Raw genomic sequence first — 17,946 nt, forward strand, 5'->3', positions numbered from 1 at the left:
TCAATGCTGGAGACAACTGGAGCCGAGGCCAGCATGGGCCAGAATGTCCTAGGGTGCTCCTGGTATGGTGGTTGGAGCTGAAGCAGGGTGTGGGTTGGAGGTTGCTGAGGTGCTTCATTCAGTCAGTCCCCTGACAGGGCGGCTGGAGCTGACACAGACACGACCCAAGTGGATCTGGATCACTCTTCCCCCTGGCATGTTGTAGCAAGCCTTCTTCAGCCTAAGTGGTGTGGGCTTGGAGTGTTCTGGGTGCTTTGTGCACGTGTCACCTTGGCATGACAGGTGGAGATGTACTGAGCACCGATCAGGATTGTCTCCATTGGTGCCGTGCGGGCACCACCTTGGTGGGATGGCTGGGACTGGTGTGGGCTAGAGGCTCAGGCCACTGACAGCCCCTGGATCCTGCTTCCATCCATGCCATGAAGGTGGAGGGAGAATGTAAACCATGGTGCTCACCAGCCGCTCCACACAGAGAGAGTTCCAGTAGGTCCCTGCTGTTTGGCAGGACTCAAAGGCTTGCCCTTCCACATTCTAAGGGCTCCTTAAACCATGGATTTCTTTTCTGTGCCCCAAGACAAACAAGTCTGCTCATGTGCTATCACTCCTCACTGCAGTACACAGTGTCAGGGGTGGGGGTTCTCTTCATTACCATGTCTCTCTCTCATACTCTGTGTGATCTCTGTATGTTTTGTTGTGACGAAGCTGTTCAGTTAGCCCTCAGGTCTTCTTCAGGAGGAATTGCTCTATAAGTAGGTGGAGATTTGGTGTCTCCACGCAGGACGTGAATTCAAAGTCTTCTTACATTGCCATCTTGGACTGGACCTCAAACACAAAGACGTTTGAACACCATGTAAGATTCAGGTAGTTTTTAATGGTTGAAACTCTAGGGTTCTCCAACTAGCACATACTTTGCATGAAATAATATTTTAAGTCTAATATTTACCTAGAGAGTCCAAAGTGAACCCCCTAGAGGATCAAGAAGTGAACATATTTGATGATGGATGAAGGGCCATGCACTGTTTGGTAGGAAAAGTGTCAAATTAGTGGCCAGATATCCCCAACCCAATGAGTGTAAAAATAAACATGAGAAGAAGAAATGTGTGTTCAATGTTAAGGGAAACTGATGAAAATCCCAGATGAAAACCGTTTTCGGCACTCAGAGAGCATTCAGCTTCTAATCAGGTTTTAGCTCCATTGGACATGGCATTATAGGAAAGAACTGAAGGAGGGGGGAAAAGAGCAACATCAGGAGTTAGGGCCCTTCAAGAAAAAAACTTAGATAAGACCTTTTTAAGAATAATAAAAATGGTGTTCTCAGATGATGATCAATATCCACTTTTCATATAATTTAGAATCCCTGGGTTAATAATAAGAAGAAGACATAAGTAAGTGGAGAAACAGAAAGGAACAGTAAGTTGAAGAAAGAAGGTGACTTTTTCATTTAACTTATCATACATCAGAACAGAATGTGCATGAAAATTTTAACACCCAACCCTGTCATGTGGTGCTGAGATTTCAGGAAACTGTGACTTACAGTGTCACCTCCGACCTCCAAAGCACTGGGGTTGAATTAGGGCACAGTGGTCACTAAACGCAAACTGGCCATCAGTGAAACATGTAAGTTTGCATCTTTCTCATGAATAGGAGAGCCAAGATCTTTGCCTTTGTCCCTCACTGTTCTGACAGAAAGCCTACCCCAGTAAAGACTTAGAACATGAATTTCAATGTCGTCTCCTATTAAGGTAATGACAGCAATGAGTGAGAAGTGAAATATACTTGGGAAATGAAAAGCAGCATTTTACACAAATAGAATAGATTAAAAAATAAGAATAGACTAAATGCATCTCATCTAATCCTGGTGACCCTGGTTTCATGAAGTTAGATGTATTAATGAAAAGTCACAATACCAAACCTGTTTCCTACTGTATGCTCTGGCCAACAGAGCATGAATAAGTACTCTTATTCTTTACAGGTATTTTGAAGATGGCAAACATCACCATTATTGTAAATGAAACACACACAAAAAGAGCCAAGGCGGGGCGCCTGGGTGGCTCAGTCGGTTAAGCATCCAACTCTTGGTTTTGGTTCAGGTCATGATCTCACAGTTGGTGGGTTGAAGCCTGCATCGGGCTTCATGCTGATGGTGCAGAGCCTGCGTGGGATTCTCTGTCTCCCTCTCTCGGCCCCTCCCCTGCTCGAGCTTTCTCTCAATCTCTCAAATAAAATAATTAAATAAGCATTTTTAAAAAATAGCCAATGAAAGCCCAGAGAACACAGAAATTTTGGGTTTCCTAGTATTGGTTCTGAGACCACCTCCCCAGCCCTGAATGAGGGGGGCACTTACATCTCCAAGAACTTAAATATCACCAGTGGGAAGTGTTTCCAGCCATGCCCACAGCACACCCATTCCTTGTACCCCGCCACCTCACCCTTCCTTTATGTCAGAAGAGCCACTGGTCCCCAGGAACCAGTGCTCTCAGCAGCACTGAGGAACCACTGCTCCTCAGCAGCCCCCAACTCACAGTCACTTGACCCAGAGATGTGGGACCATCTGTCCAGCATCTAGTGTCTATAAGGCCAAATTTGGGATCTTTCTGGATCCTTCCTGAAGGGGGAGTGGGGACCTGGGAGGCCCTGTTCCATCAGGATCTGAACACTGATGCTTCCACTGATCTCCCCAAAACCCCATGCCAGAAATCCCCAACCTCCGACATTCCATTTGGAAGAGATTCACTTGGCTGTAAGACCTCTCTTTTGGAAAGATTTCTCTTTCCCTAAACTATCCTCTCCTGAAGTAATTCCCTAATTCTTTCCCCAAGCCTTGCCCTAAGGCAACAGAAATAAACCCCCATTTACAAGTTTCCAGAGAAGCTCAGGGGTTACAGGTGGTATTCTTTTCTCAGCTATGTAACAGTTCATTGTGTTATCATCTGAAGGATCAACCTAGGATGACTCTGCTTCCACTGTCACTTGGCTTCTTAGCAGAATTCATTTCCTTGTGGCTGCATGACTGAGAGCCCCAGCTTCTTACTGAATTTCATATGGGTCCACTGTAGATCTGAGAGGGCACCTGAAGTCTCCTGACATGGCATGTTTCCTAGTCCAGCAAAGGGTCTATCTCTCCAGTGTACTAAGTCCTTCCTTATATGATGAATTGTAATCACAGGGGTGCCTTCCTATGGCCTTTGTCGTATTAAATTGTCTAGAACAAGTCACAGGTCCCTCCACACTCAAGAAAACTGACAGTAGAAGCCACCAACTGGGGCAATCCCATACATTTCCGGACACTGACAAAAGTCCCGGGAAGACAAATTTACCCCAGTAGAGAACCACTGCCCTACTCCATAGATGTCCATACACACAGTCACAGGCAGCCTTTCTTTGTAACATAGTTTGGGAAGGTCAAAACTCCTGCACCTTTCTACTTTTTGGCATGTTACATAAAACAGAGTGAGCATCTTTTCTATGCCTTGGAAAATTGTCATTTTCCTCCTAGTTTTGAATCAGCATCCAACCTTTTATCCTTTGCATTTTAAATGTTGTGACACATCTCTGAAAATTACTTTAATGTGGATACTTTTGGTCGCATCAATTACTTTGGGATATCTCCACCTTTTTGTCAAAACTGCTTTCCTTCATTATTTTGAAGGTGCTATTTACACTGAGTTCTTCTGGATGGATGTCTGGAGACAACTGAACCTAGGTTATGTCCACATTCCCATGAACAACTGTGTTTGGATGAGTCCACTTACATTGGATTTTAATCTAAACTCTCTTTGCATGTCTTCACTGCACTTGAATCTCTGTTGACCAATTTCCTCTTTGGAAAATCAATTTTGCAAAAATTTTGTGGACTCATCACTAAGCATCAAAGGGGGCAACACAACTACAAGCTTTTCTGGCTATGTGTGAATTTAATAACAGATGCACAGTGACCAATCCCCAACAGACTTTGAAAGAAGCGACACGATACATCAGGGAGAGTGATGCTCATGTTATTTACATACTGTGGTAAGTTATGTTTCTACTGTTGTGTTGTAGGGGCACCAGTGTTTTTCAACAGAACAATCATGAATGAAAAGTTTATATAGTACAATTATATACTCACCGCATCTATATTTTCAGAATGCACAAAGGCAAAATGCTGAAACCAGTAGAAAATATATATGCAAATGGATGAAAATAAGAAAAAAAATTACCACAGACAACAAATGAACCAGAAATTTTTCCTATGAGAATATCCTCAGGAAGACTCTACAGGAGAATACATGAAGCTCTGCACCACTGCCTTCACTAGGAAGGATGTGTGATGACAGGAAAGTAGAAATAGCATTAATGCCCAAGTGTCACAAAATGAAATAGGATAATTGCAAAATACGTTCATTGATAAAGCACTGTCTCAACGTTAAATGCAACTAAATTAATGTGTGTTCCTAGGAAATTACTCTGAATATCAGAAATAGTGAAGAACAAGAAGGTGTATAAAAACTATACATATAATAAAATGTATAATTTTAAATTATAGTTTAAAAAATAATAGGGATTGGAAGGACACCTTGAAATGATTACAAATTTCCCCCATGGAGATAATGAGGATGACCTAGGATGACAGATAAAGAGGACACTAATTTCTACCTATAGATGCATTTCTTATTAAAACTGAAAAGAATCTGTGTTATGATACTACTTGTAAAATTATTTCTGGATTGCGACTATGTGGGTAATTGACTTTCATTTTGATTTTTATGAAATTTATTTTATTTATTAAATTTAGAAAGTGGAAATGCTAGAAGTGGGGAGAAAAAAACGGTAGAAATATATCCAAGCAATAATCAGTTAATAAACATCTGTATGAAAACAATTTCTTCCCCAATTTTTTTCTGTTCATTGTACACTAACATTTTCTTTCGTTACCAGTAACAAAATCAGTATGTCAGCATAAATCTAAATTACTTTTTTTTGGGGGGGGGGGGTGGAATCTAACCCTTTATTTCACTTCAAAAGTTCAGCTTTGTTTTGTTTTGTCTTTTAAATATGAAATTTATTGTCAAATTGGTTTCCATACAACACCCAGTGCTCGTCCCAACAGGTGCCCTCCTCAATACCGATCGCCCACCTTCCCCTCCCTCCCACCCCCCATCAACCCTCAGTTTGTTCTCAGTTTTTAAGTGTGTCTTATGTTTTGGCTCCCTCCCTCTCTAATCTTTCTTTTTTCCTTCCCCTCCCCCATGGTCTTCTGTATCAGCAGGTGGAGAATTTCCTTTAGTGCTTGAGCCTGTGGACAGTGTGGAGGCCACAGTTATGACTAGTGCCTCCCAGCATCTCAGTGTTTTGTCCAAACATCAGGTGATGATGTACTTGTGCCTAGGGGCAGTCTGGTAAAGAAACGCAGATATAGAGGTGAGAGTTGGGAGGGCCCCCAAGGATTTCCAATGGCATAGGAAAAAAGGAGAAAAATGCAATAAAATGGAACAGCCTGAGATAATAATGTTAAAGTTCAAAGCTCCTCATAAGGCTAAGGATGCTGTTTTTTTCTGCATGTGTGTGTGTCTATGCATTGGCCTCATTCATTATTTTTTTAAGGTTTTAAAAATCATTAAAATGAATTGTAAGCATGCAGGTGCTATAACACAGGCATCTTTGGAAAGTCCTGTAGGTAGAGCTGACTCAATGTTCTATTTTCTCACTGGTTGGTTGATGCCCAATAGGATTATCCAATTAGCATGCATAATCCTTCTTATCGAATCAGAAGAGGCTTCCAGGAGTTCTCATTGGACTACAATGAATATTACTGGGCTGCTCTTGCCTGGACCAGAGGCTTTGTTTTCTCCAGTGCCTGGCTGGTTTGCTCTGAGTACTGCGATCTGCTACTTCTGGTGGGTGCTCAGAGCTTCTGCCCTAATCCTGAGGAGAGCAAGGTGAGGAGCACGGAGAGGCAGCAGGAAGGGCAGCCCTGAAAGTGCATGAGGTACAGGAGCAGTTTCCCTTACATGGAGAACTTTCCTGGGTCCACGTGCTTCTAAGTGCCCTGAACCCTCGACTCCCAGAGCCCCTTTGTCAACATCTGTGAGCATAAAGCCTGGACAGGATCCCCTGGAGGGCAGAAGGCAGGAAGAATACATTATGACATGATGTGGTGTGTGTGTGTGTGTGTGTGTGTGTGTGCGTGCGTGTGCGTGTGTGTATGTGTGTGTGTGTGTATGTGAGTGTGTGTCTCCCTGGAATGGCTGCTGCTGTGGGAGGCCCCCTGCAGATACTGCGTGGTTCTGGTAGGTCCTTCCTTCAGGTACTGCTGGTTCTAGTGGTCCCTCCTGCAGATGCTTCCTGGGTGTGCTGGTGCTTTCTCCAGGTGCTGTCTGGTGCCTCAGCATCTCCCAAAGGAAGGGACACCTGAGTTCCCACGGGGAAGAAGGCAGCTCCAGTGGTGCTCATCATTTCCAGGATCCAGGTCTATCCCATCCAGACTGAACTGGGCTGGGGGTCCCCTTCGGTGTCAGCGGTTCTCCAGTCAATCCAGAGAAGAATGAGGCTACACGGCTGTCTTGTGCTTCTTGATTGAGAGAAACGCCAGATGAGTCCCTTCGTAGGATGGGTGCGAAGAATAAGACACCTTGCCATTCCATTGTTCCTTCTCACTGCTTTCCAGAGTTCTACTTTGAGTGATCCCCATGTTACTTCCAGGGTTTATATTGGTGCTTACTGGAGAGACCAGAGAAAGTGTGTCTACACCATCTTGTCCAGGCAGGAAGTTCCCATTCACAGCATTTTTACTGACCCCGGATTCTTCTCCCATTCTGAGCCTATTTATGTACGTTGGTTTTGAGGGTCCTCCAACACAGCAGTCACAACATATACTTCCTATACCCTTTGTCGTTTTGAACTGTACTTGGTTGCCATGGTCTCCAAGTTACACGGTGCTGGAAATAAAGAAGCTGTGCTTGCTACCTTCATCAAAATATAGCAACATCAGCACATTACTGACAACACCCCATTTTATTTGACAGGAAAATTAGGGTTCCAAAAAGAAATCTCCACTTTCTTTGATGCAGCTTATGAATGATTCCAAAAGCTACATCTCTCACTCCCATCTCTGGATTCTCTTTCAGCCCCTCAGATTCCACCTGGACTGTTGGCTGGAGTCCAGCTTCCTTCCTCAGCAGTGATGTTCTCTTTACTTATCGCTATGCCTGGTGTTGGCTTTTTCTTTTTTCACGACCTCCTGCTCTGAACTCCCTTATTCCAATGAGTGATGGGGTATGTAGCATTTGTCCACGTTTCACAGGAAGGTTGGGAAAATTTTAAATGTCACAACACTTAGCTTTAAACCTCCTAAGATTAAAAAAAAAAAAACTCCTAAAATTTTAGAAAAGATCAAAACTTAGGCCTGTATTATTTTTGCCAGAAGCCAATCTTAGAGGGATTTCAGGATCTTAGAAATGTATGAATAAAGTTGGGAAACAGATGAGGCATAGACAAAAAAAGTATTGTTGCTGTGACTTTCTCCAGAGTGTTAGATGGCCTCTGTGTGAACCTTGACTTCCTCATCAGTTAGTGTGGTTAGTCAGTCACTAACCATGGGCTGTTTCCTGTCGTTATAGGGCAGGTTGTATTTCCTAATCTATCGTAACAAAAAGCAGGTCAGTGGGCCCTGGAAATCAGCAGCAGGGACCGGAGGGATAGATCACAAAGGGAGACAAGGAAAATTTGGGAGAGATGGATGCTCATTATGTTGACACTTTCACAGAACACGTGTGTGTGTGTGTGTGTGTGTGTGTGTCACACATATGATATATGTTTCAACCAAGCAGTTCTGAAACCCAAAGCAAAATGTATCAAGCAGCTTGTTTACAAATAAATACTAGATAGAGACCTGAGATTTTTATGAGATAGTAGAATAGGAAACATGTACATCATCTCTGAAAATATGCCCAAGACTTAGATCCATATACAGTATGGGTGAACAAGATGAGACAAACCCCACAGGGGCATTCTAAGGATGGTCTGTGTAAGCCAAAGCAGGAAGGACCGCCAGGACCAAAGCCAGATTTCCCCAACCTGTACAGTGAGGGAGGGTGTCTTGAGTGTGGTGGGTGTACACTTGGCAAAAGGGGGCGGTGAATCTTCCTGGTCAGGTGTAGGTTCCCACTGAAGGATTCTGAGGAGGGTCCAGGGATGTGAAGGCCACTTGGGGGCAGACGCTGTGTCTGAGGCAAGACTGGGAACAGCAGTGACTAACTAAACATGGCCTGTGGTCACGAGGCAAGGGTAGATGAGTAGTAGATCATCCCAGGTAATGGACTGCAGGAAAGGGGATACGAGGCCTCACTTGTATGAAACAGGAGTTATTAAAACGGGGTTGTTTCTGGCCCTTTCACACCTGCTGCATGACCATGGGCTACATGAGGTTTCCTATTAACTTTGCAGCTGGATTTATCTGTATTTATCCTCTTACTTTGATTATCAGCTGAGATGATTTTTGTTTCATGGTTTTTATTTTCCAGTCCTTGCTGATTTCATATCTCACACGTGGGAAGCTGTAGGAAGGCAAAGTGTCAGCTGGTCAGGGAGCACTGACATACTGCCTTGCTGGTGCAGGGAAAGCTGAGAAGGCCCCAGGCTGCTAGGAAAAGGAACTGACGCTGGATAAAGCCAGAAAGGTCAACGTGCCATAAACCATTAAAACTGCAGATTAGAGGCAATCGACACAGTGTCAGGAGATGAGAAAGAAAGCGGCTCAGGAGGGCCCAGTCTAAGACGGAGATGAGAAGGACCCGGAAGTCCGCTCTTCCAGGGACACGCAGAATCCACGCCTACTCATACAGCAACGTCTCCGGAGGAACTGAGCATCAGGACAGACAGACTCTGGCAGTGCGGGGACCCCACTCCTGGTTCTGGGAACTGCATGGGGAGGGACAGCAGGGAGGGGCTGTGTGTAGATCCACCTGTGCAGGACACAGAAACAAACCCACAGTTTAAAATGGCAACTAGAAGGTAAAGGAGCTCACCCTTCACCAGATACTGGGGGGCTTGCTGGAACTGTCCCTGGGTCCTGTTTCTCCTGCAACTCAGTAGCGCTGAGTCCTAGCCCACACCAGGCCCAGATGCCCTGGAGGCCAGAGAAGGATCAGCAGAGCAACTAGGCTGTAAAGGAAGCAGAATTCTAAGTCTGCCAAGTCGTGAGGGATCCACAGAGTGTATTGGGGAGCAGGTGGAGGAGGGGAGGGGAGGACGTAGAAGGGAGCTGGAGAATGAGGGAGGAGGACAAGGAGGGGAGGAGGGGGAGGATAGGAGGAGTGGAAAGGAGAGGAGGGGAGGGGAGGAGGGAGAAGAAGCAGATGAGGGCAGGGAAGGTAAGAGGGGGAAGTGAGAGAAGATGGGAAGGGGAGGATGGGGAGAAAGAGGGGGAGTAGGAAGAAGAGGTAGAGGAGGGGAAGGGAAGAGAGGGAGTATGGGGAGGAGGAGGGGAGGTATCAGAAGGGAGGAGGAGAAGTGGGAGAGGGGAGAAGATGAGGGGATGGGAGGGGAGACAATGAGGAATGAGGACGGGGGAGGAGGGGTGGGCAGGAGGAGGAGTACGAGGAGAGTATCTATTGCTGCAGATCAAAGAGCTAAGAAATAGTCATGGTGAATTAAGAAATTCTGTAAATGAGAGGCAAAATAAAGTAGATACAGTGGCAGCAAGGATGGAAGAAAAAGAGGAGACAACAGGTGAAATAGAAGATAAAATTATGTAACATGATGGGGCACTTGGGTTGCTCAGTTGGTTAGGTGACCGACCTCAGCTTAGGTCATGATCTCATCGTTCTTGAGTTGGAGCCCTGTGTCGGGCTCTCTGCTGACAGTTCAGAGTCTGGAGACTGCTTCAGAGTCTGTGTCTCCCTCTCTCTGTTCCTCTCTCCCACTTGTGCTCTGTTTCTGTCTCTCAAAATAAATGTTAAAAATTTTTTTTAATTATGTAAAATGATGAAGCTGATAAAAAGAGTGAAAGGAAATTACTAGATCATGAGGGGAGAATTAGCTAAATTATTCCATGAAACAAAATAATATCCATATCATAGGAGTGCCAGAAGAAGAAGAGAGGGAGAAAGGGGCAGTAGGTTTACTTGAACAAATTATAGCTGAGAACTTCCCCAGTCTGTAGAAAGAAACAGGCATACAAGTCCAGGAGGCACAGAGAACTCCTTTCAAAATCAACGAAAATAGTTCAACAACGCAACATGTCATAATGAAACTGGAAACATACAAAGATAAAGAGAGAATTCTGAAAGCATCTAGGGACAAACAGGCCTTAATCTACAAGGGTAAACACATAAGGGTAGTAGCAGACCTGTCCACTGAAACTAGTTTGGCCAGAGGGGAGTGGCAGGAAATATTCAATGTGCTGAATAGGAAAAATATGCAGCCAAGAATTCTTTATGTAGAAAGGCTGTCTTTCAGAATAGAAGGAGAGATAATGGCTTTCTGAGACAAAGAAAAACTGAAGGAGTTAATGACCACTAAACCAGCCCTGCAAGAGATTTTAAGGGGGACTCTGTGAGTGGAAAGCAGGAAAGACTACAAAAGACTATAGACATCACCACAAACATGAAACCTACAGATAACACAATGACACTAAATCTGTATCTTTTAATAATAACACTGAATTTAAATGGACTAAATTCTCCAATCAAAAGACATAAGGTATTAGAATGGTTAAAAAATCAAGATCCATATAGATATGCTGCCTACAAGAGATTCATTTTTGATCTGAGGACACCTCCAGATTGAAAGGTGATGGAGAACCATTTATCATGCTACTGGTTGTCAAAAGAAAGGTGAAATAGCCATACTTACATCAGACAAACTAGATTTTAAACTAAAGACTGTAACAAGAGATGAAAAAGCATTATATCATAATTAAGGGATCTATCCATCCAGAAAAGCTAACAATTATAAATGTTTATGCCCTCAACTTGAAGCACAGAAATATACAACTCTATTAATCACAAACATGAACACATGTATAGATAATAATACCTTAGTTGTAGGGAGTTTAATATTCTACTCACACCAATGGACAGGTAATCTAGGCAAATAATCAATAAGGAAAACACAGCTCTGAATGACACATTGGACCAGATGGACTTAACAGATATATTCAGAACTTTTCATCCTAATGCAGCAAAATACATATTCTTCTTGAGTGTACATGGACATTCTCCAAACAGATCACACACTGGGTAACAATATAGCCCTCAATAGTTACAAAAAGATCAAGATTGGGGTGCCTGCATCGCTCAGTCAGTTAAGCATCCAACTTTGGCTCAGGTCATGATCTCACAGTTGGTGGGTTCAAGCCCTGTGTCAGGCTCTGTGCTGACAGCTCAGAGTCTGGAGCTTGCTTTGGATTCTGTGCCTCCTTCTCATTCTGCCCCTCCCCCACTTGTTCTCTCTCTCTCTCTCTCTCTCTCTCTCTCTCTCTCTCTGTCAAAAATAAATAAACATTAAATTGAAAAAAAAACCATCAAGATCATACCATGCACATTTTCAGATCACAATGCTATGAAAATTGGAATAAACCATAAGATAAAAATTGAAAAATGCTAAATGCATTGAGGTTAAAGAAAAATCCTACTTAAGAATGAATGGGTTAACCAGGAAATTAAAGAAGACATTAAAAAATACATGGAAGCAAGTGAAAGTGAAAACACAAGGGTTCAAACCCTTTGGGATACAGCAAAAGCAGTCATAAGGGGAAAATACATTGCAATTCAGGCCTATCTCAAGAAACAAGAAAGGTCCCAAATACACAACCTAACCTTACAACTAAGGGAGCTAGGAAAGCAGCAGGAAATAAAGCCCAAAACCAGCAGAAGAAGGTAAATAATAAAGATTGGAGGATAAATAAAGAATATAGAATCCAAAAAACCAAAAAATTAGATCAAATCAATGAATCTAAGAGCTGGTCTTCTGAAAGAATAATAATAATAAAAAAATTCAATTAACCCCTAGCCAGACTTCTCAAAAAAAAAAAAAAAAGAGACAGGACCCAAATAGATAAAAGCATGAATGAAAGAGGAGAGATCACAGGCAACATCACAGAAATACAACAATAATAAGAGAATACTATGAAAAAAACATACGCCAACAAAATGTACAACCTGGAAGAAATGGACAAATTCCACACTCCCAAAACTCAAACAGGAAGAAATAGAAAATTTGAACAGACTCATAACCAGCAAGGAAATTGAACTGGTTATCTAAAACCTCACAATAAATAAGAGTCATGGGCCAGAAGGCTTCCCAGGGGAATTCTACCAGACTTTTAAAAAATGTATTTATTTATTTATTTATTTATTTTTTAATATATGAAATTTATTGTCAAATTGGTTTCCATACAACACCCAGTGCTCATCCCAAAAGGTCCCTTCCTTAATGCCCATCACCCACTTTCCCCTCTTCCCCATCCCCCATCAACCCTCAGCTTCTTCTCAGTATTTAAGAGTCTCTTATGGTTTGCCTCCCTCCCTCTCTTTAACTCTTTTCTTATGCTTTCCCTCCCCCATGGTCTTCTGTTAAGTTTCTCAGGATCCACATATGAGTGAAAACATATGGTATCTGTCTTTCTCTGCCTGACTTATTTCACCTAACATAATACCCTCTAGTTTCATCCACATTGCTGCAAATGGCCAGATTTCATTCTTTCTCATTGCCAATCTACCAGAGTTTTAAAGAACAGTTAATACTTATTATTCTCAAACTGTTCCAAAAAATAGAAATGGAAGAAAAGCTTCCAAACTTATTCTATAAAGCCAGCAATACCTTGATTCCAAAACCAGACAGACCCCAATTAAAAGGAGAATTACAAGCCAATATCTTTGATTAACATCAATGCAAAAATTCTCAACAAGATACTAGCAGATGGAATTCAACAGTGTATTGAAAGAATTATTCAGGGGTGCCTGGGTGGCTCAGTTGGCTAAGTCTCTGACTTTGGTTCAGATCATGAACTCATGGTTCATGAGTTCAAGCCCAGCACTGGGCTCTGTGCTGACAGCTCAGAGCCTGGAGTCTGCTTTGTATTCTGTGTCTCCTTCTCTCTCTGTTCCTCCCCTGCTCGCAATTTCTCTCTCTCTCTCTCTCTCTCTCAAAAAAATAAAGATTAAAAAAACTAAAAAATAATAATTATTCACCATGATCAAGTGGGATTCATTCCTGGGCTGCAGGGATGGTTAAATATTCACAAGTCAATCAATGTGATACACCACATTAATAGAAGAAAGGATAAGAACTATATGATCCTGTCAATAGATGTGGAAAACCTTTTGACAAAATACAGCATCTTTTCCTGATAAAAACCCTTAGGAAAATTGGAATAGAAGGAACACACTTTAACATCATAAAAGCCATATATGAAAGGCCCACAGCTAATATCATCCTCAATGGGGAAAAACTGAGTGCCCCATGAGATCAGGAATATGACAGGGACGTCCACTCACCACTGTTGTTTAACATAGTGTGGAAGTCCTAGCCTCAGCAATCAGACAGCCAAAAGAAATAAAAGGCATCCAAATTAGTAAAGAAGAAGTCAACATTCCTCTTCACAGATGACATATTCTACATTGAAAACCCAAATGACTGTACCAAAAAATTGCTAGAACTGATACATGAATTCAGCAAAGTCACAGGATATAAACTCAATGTACAGAAATCAGTTGTATTTATATACACCAATAATGAAGCAGGAGAAAGAGATATCAAGAATCAATCCCATTTACAATTGCATCAAAAACCATAAGATACCAAGGAATAATCCTAATCAAAGAGGTAAAAGATCCACATGCTTAAAAATATAGAAAACTTATGAAAGAAATTGAAGACACAAAGAAATGGAAAACCATTCCATGTTCATGGATTAGAAGAATCAATATTGTTAAAATGGTGATAATACCCAAAGCATTCTACACATTCAATGCAGTCCCTATCAAAATAACTCCAACATTCTTCACAGAGCTAGAAAAAATAATTCTAGGGTTTGTATAGAACCAGAAAAGACCCTGAACAGCTAAAGTAATGTTGAAAAAGAAAACCAAAGCTGGAGCAATCACAATTCTGGACTTCAAGCTGTATTAAAAAGCTGTAATCATCAAGACAGTATGGTACTGGCACAAAAATGGACACATAGACCAATGGAATAGAATATAGAACCCGGAAATGCACCCACAAATATATGGCCAACTAATCTTTGACAAAGCAGGAAAGAACATCCAATGGGAAATAGACTGTCTCTTTAGGAAATGGTGCTGGGAAAACTGGACTGTAACACGGAGAAGAATGAAACAGGACCACTTTCTTACACCATACATAAAAATAAATTCAAAACGGATGAAAGACAGGATGTGAGACAGGAAACCATCAAAATCCTAGAGAAGAAAACAGGCAAAAACCTCTTTGACCTTGGCGACATGAACTTCTTACTTAACATGTCTCCGGAGGCAAGGGAAACAAAAGCAAAAATGAACGATTGGGACCTCAAGACAAAAAGCTTCTGCATGGTGAAGGAAACAATCAAGAAAACTAAAAGGCAACTGACAGAGTGGAAGATATTTGCAAATGACATATCAGGTAAAGGGTTAGTATCAAAAATCTACAAAGAACTTATCAAACTCAACACCCAAAAAACAAATAATCCAGTGAAGAAATGGGCAAAAGACATGACTAGACACTTCTCCAAAGAAGACATCCAGATGGCCAACCGACACATGAAAAAATGCTCAACATCACTCATCATCAGGGAAATACAAATCAAACCACCATGAGATACCACCTTCCACCTGTCAGAATGGCTAACATGAACAACTCAGGCCACAACAGATGTTGGTGAGGATGCAGAGAAAGAGGATCTCTTTTACATTGTTGGTGGGAATGCAAGCTGGTGCAGCCACTCTGGAAAACAGTATGGAGATTCCTCAAAAAACTAAAAATAGAACTACCCTACTACTACTAGGCATTTATCCATGGGATACAGGTGTGCTGTTTCAAAGGGACACGTGCACCCCCATGTTAATAGTAGCACTATCAATAATAGCCAAAGTATGGAAAGAGCCCAAATGTCCATTGATGGATGAATTGATAAAGAAGATGTGGTATATATATACAATGGACTATTACTTGGCAATCAAAAAGAATGAAATTTTGCCATTTGCAACTATGTGGATGGAACTGGAGGGTACTATGGTAAGTGAAATTAGTCAGAGAAAGACAAAAATCGTATGACTTCACTCATATGAGGACTTTAAGAGACAAAACAGATGAACATACGGGAAGGGAAACAAAAATAATAGAAAAAACAGGGAGGGGGACAAAACAGAAGGGACTCATATATGAAGGACAAACTGAGGGTTACTGGAGGGGTTGTGGGAGGGGGGATGGGCTAAATGGGTAAGGGGCACTAAGGAATCAACTCCTAAAATCATTGTTGCACTATATGTTAACTGATTTGGATGTAGATTAAAAAAAAAAAAGAAAAAAGAAAAGAAAAAAATCCATATGGACATGAGACCGGGGAAGATGGAGCTTCAGGACAGGACCATGATAGGTGTTGGGGAGTAAATTCACAACTCTGAGGGACTCTTGACCAAACATGTTGGGCACATTGCAGACCCTGAGTGCTTCACATAGACATCAAGTGTGCACTTCCCATGGACACATCTCAGTCCATTCTCCTCAGCACAGCAGGTGGAATGAGGTGACCACTCTCATGTCCCTCGTGTCCCTCTTTGGGTTCAGTGTTCAATCTCCAGCTCCTGCATCCTGAGCCCCTGCAGCCTGCTGCATGGACTACCCTGCATAGCCAGCTCACTAAGGCCACTTAGTGGTTCAGGGGCTAAAGTTCCTGCCAGGTAGGTCACCCCCAGGGCTCCCTGAGTCTCTGGCTAGCTGGCCTTGGGGATGCAGGAGTAACTTCTTCCCAGAACCCTCCAGAATCATATGGTGACTCTACAAGATACAGTCTCTGGCTTGTTTTTCAGGTGGACTTGTAGGTCATTGGGGAAGCAGTTCTCCCAGCCAGGACAGCTGTGAGGACACTGCAGACACAGGATGAGGCTGGAGATGTCTCTGTATTCAAACAGGACAGGACAGTCCATGAGCTGGCATCTCCCCACATCCCGGGCTTTCCGGCTCCTTCAGCATAAGCTACTGGGCATAACAAGAGCTTGGACAAAGGTGGGTGTAATGGCAGATTAACTGGCTTCTCACCTTGAGTAATGAACAGGTAGCTATTTTAACTATTCTAGTGCCCTTTATCTTATAAGTTAAATTTCCGCTGCCTGTCACCATCTCTGCTCCCACGTTTCTTCAACCACATGATCATTAAGGGAAAGTCTTTGATGCCTTGCGACTCTTAAGGTCTCAGTGGGGCTGATGTCAGCTGGCTGTGCCAGCTGTGGGTGAAGATCTTCCTGGGATAAGCAATGCTCATATAGTAAGAAACGGACTGCAGCCTCTGGTCCCTGCTGAATCCTCTACTGAGAGAAAGGGATCTCAGCTATACTGAGAGCCAACATCAGAGTCTCACTCACCGAGAGCCAGGTTGGACCCTCAGCCCCCAGAACTCCTCCACCTACACATCCACTAACAGACCCAGACTGGACCCTGTGGGACTTCCAGCACCATCAGCATCAGCACCAGAACCTGGACTCCCCACCCTCAGTGCAGTCAGGGATGGGGTCACAGGAAATCATAGGACATAGGATTTGGAGATGGGGTGTGGTGATAGCTCTCAATCTGTCCCCCAGCATGGAGCCTCCGTCCTCAGGAAGAAAGGGGTCTGGCCATGACCAAGGCTCCAGGGAACCCATGGCTCCCTCTGGGCACTAATAGATCTGGGTTTTCAGAATCCTAAGCCCACCACAACCAAGCATGCATGAGAAGAAGGAGCATGGAGGAGCACCATGAATTTGGAATCCTTAGCTTGAGGCCTTGTCTCTTCCTCACAGTCGGTTGTGTGCTGCTGGTACAAGGCACCAGATATCCTTGGACTGAGTTCCCAGAATGAACTGCTAAATGAAAACCCAGTCCCTTTCTCCTGACCCCTTGAAGAGCAAAATCTTCACCTGGGGTCATCATGCAGGTGCACTGGGCAGGAGGAGCAGGTGGCCTGCTGATGAGTCAGAATTAGCTGGATTCCTTGTTCCTGGTTTCCTTCCCCACTCGGTTGTCTCTGTAAGGTAGTGATTTTGTGCACGTGGCTTCCATTTACTTTTCCAGAGCAAACAAGTCATTAATGTAAACGATCTTGGCAGCAGCAGTGAAACCTCCTGATGTGTTGGATTGTCACTTTATGGCCATGAAAAAAACCTTCTGAGAAAGTGCCAAGGAGGTGTGATTACCCCATGCTCTGGTTTCCAAGAACTCCCTGGGTCTCATAAAGGGAACACACTGCACTGAGATCACATGGAATTTGTGTTCTCCAGGATTAAGAGACAGCTTCTGTGATGCTGACCCAGATGGTGGCTCACCTGACACCTCACTTCCTCCTGCACAGGGGTCTTCACATCAGTGTCCATCTGCACCTGGAGGAACAGGGTCAGATGATGGGAGTCCCCAGAGTCCCTGCAGGTAAGTGAAGAAGACTGGTGTGACTGAGCCTCACGCACTGTTGTGGCCTGTCCACCCACTAGGTCCTTGCCAGCATGTCTCAGGTCTTGGCTCCCATCAGAAGCAGGTGAAAGCACGTTCCCCATCTCCAGAGTGGGTCATTCCCTGTGATGGGATGGAACATGCAAACCTGCATTTCCATCCAGCTGCTTCCCAGGACCTCCACACTGACCCAGGGCCATCTCACCCCTCAGCAGTGGTCACAACCTCACTCACCTCCAGGCCCTCTATGTCAACTTCACTCTGACATCACACCAAAAATTTTAGGAACACTTTTCACATAGTTTCCCCACATCTTTTTGGTAA

At 43.3% G+C, this 17,946-nt stretch overlaps 1 protein-coding gene across 1 annotated transcript in view; it reads right to left on the reverse strand.

The window, feature by feature from the left end:
* LOC121016665 (tripartite motif-containing protein 6-like) overlaps nt 1-17,726 on the reverse strand; it is a 43,474-nt gene extending 25,748 nt beyond the window's left edge. The window contains exons 1-2 of the mRNA XM_040454385.1: nt 17,502-17,726; nt 9,006-9,106 (exon numbers count right to left, since the gene is read on the reverse strand). Coding sequence (XP_040310319.1) covers nt 9,006-9,106; nt 17,502-17,726 — 326 coding nt within the window. The remainder of the gene's footprint in view (nt 1-9,005; nt 9,107-17,501) is intronic.
* Between the last annotated feature and the right edge of the window lie 220 nt (nt 17,727-17,946).

Source organism: Herpailurus yagouaroundi, unplaced genomic scaffold (assembly GCF_014898765.1).
Source record: "Herpailurus yagouaroundi ecotype Mexico unplaced genomic scaffold, PumYag 212, whole genome shotgun sequence".
Taxonomy (NCBI): Eukaryota; Metazoa; Chordata; class Mammalia; order Carnivora; family Felidae; genus Herpailurus; species Herpailurus yagouaroundi.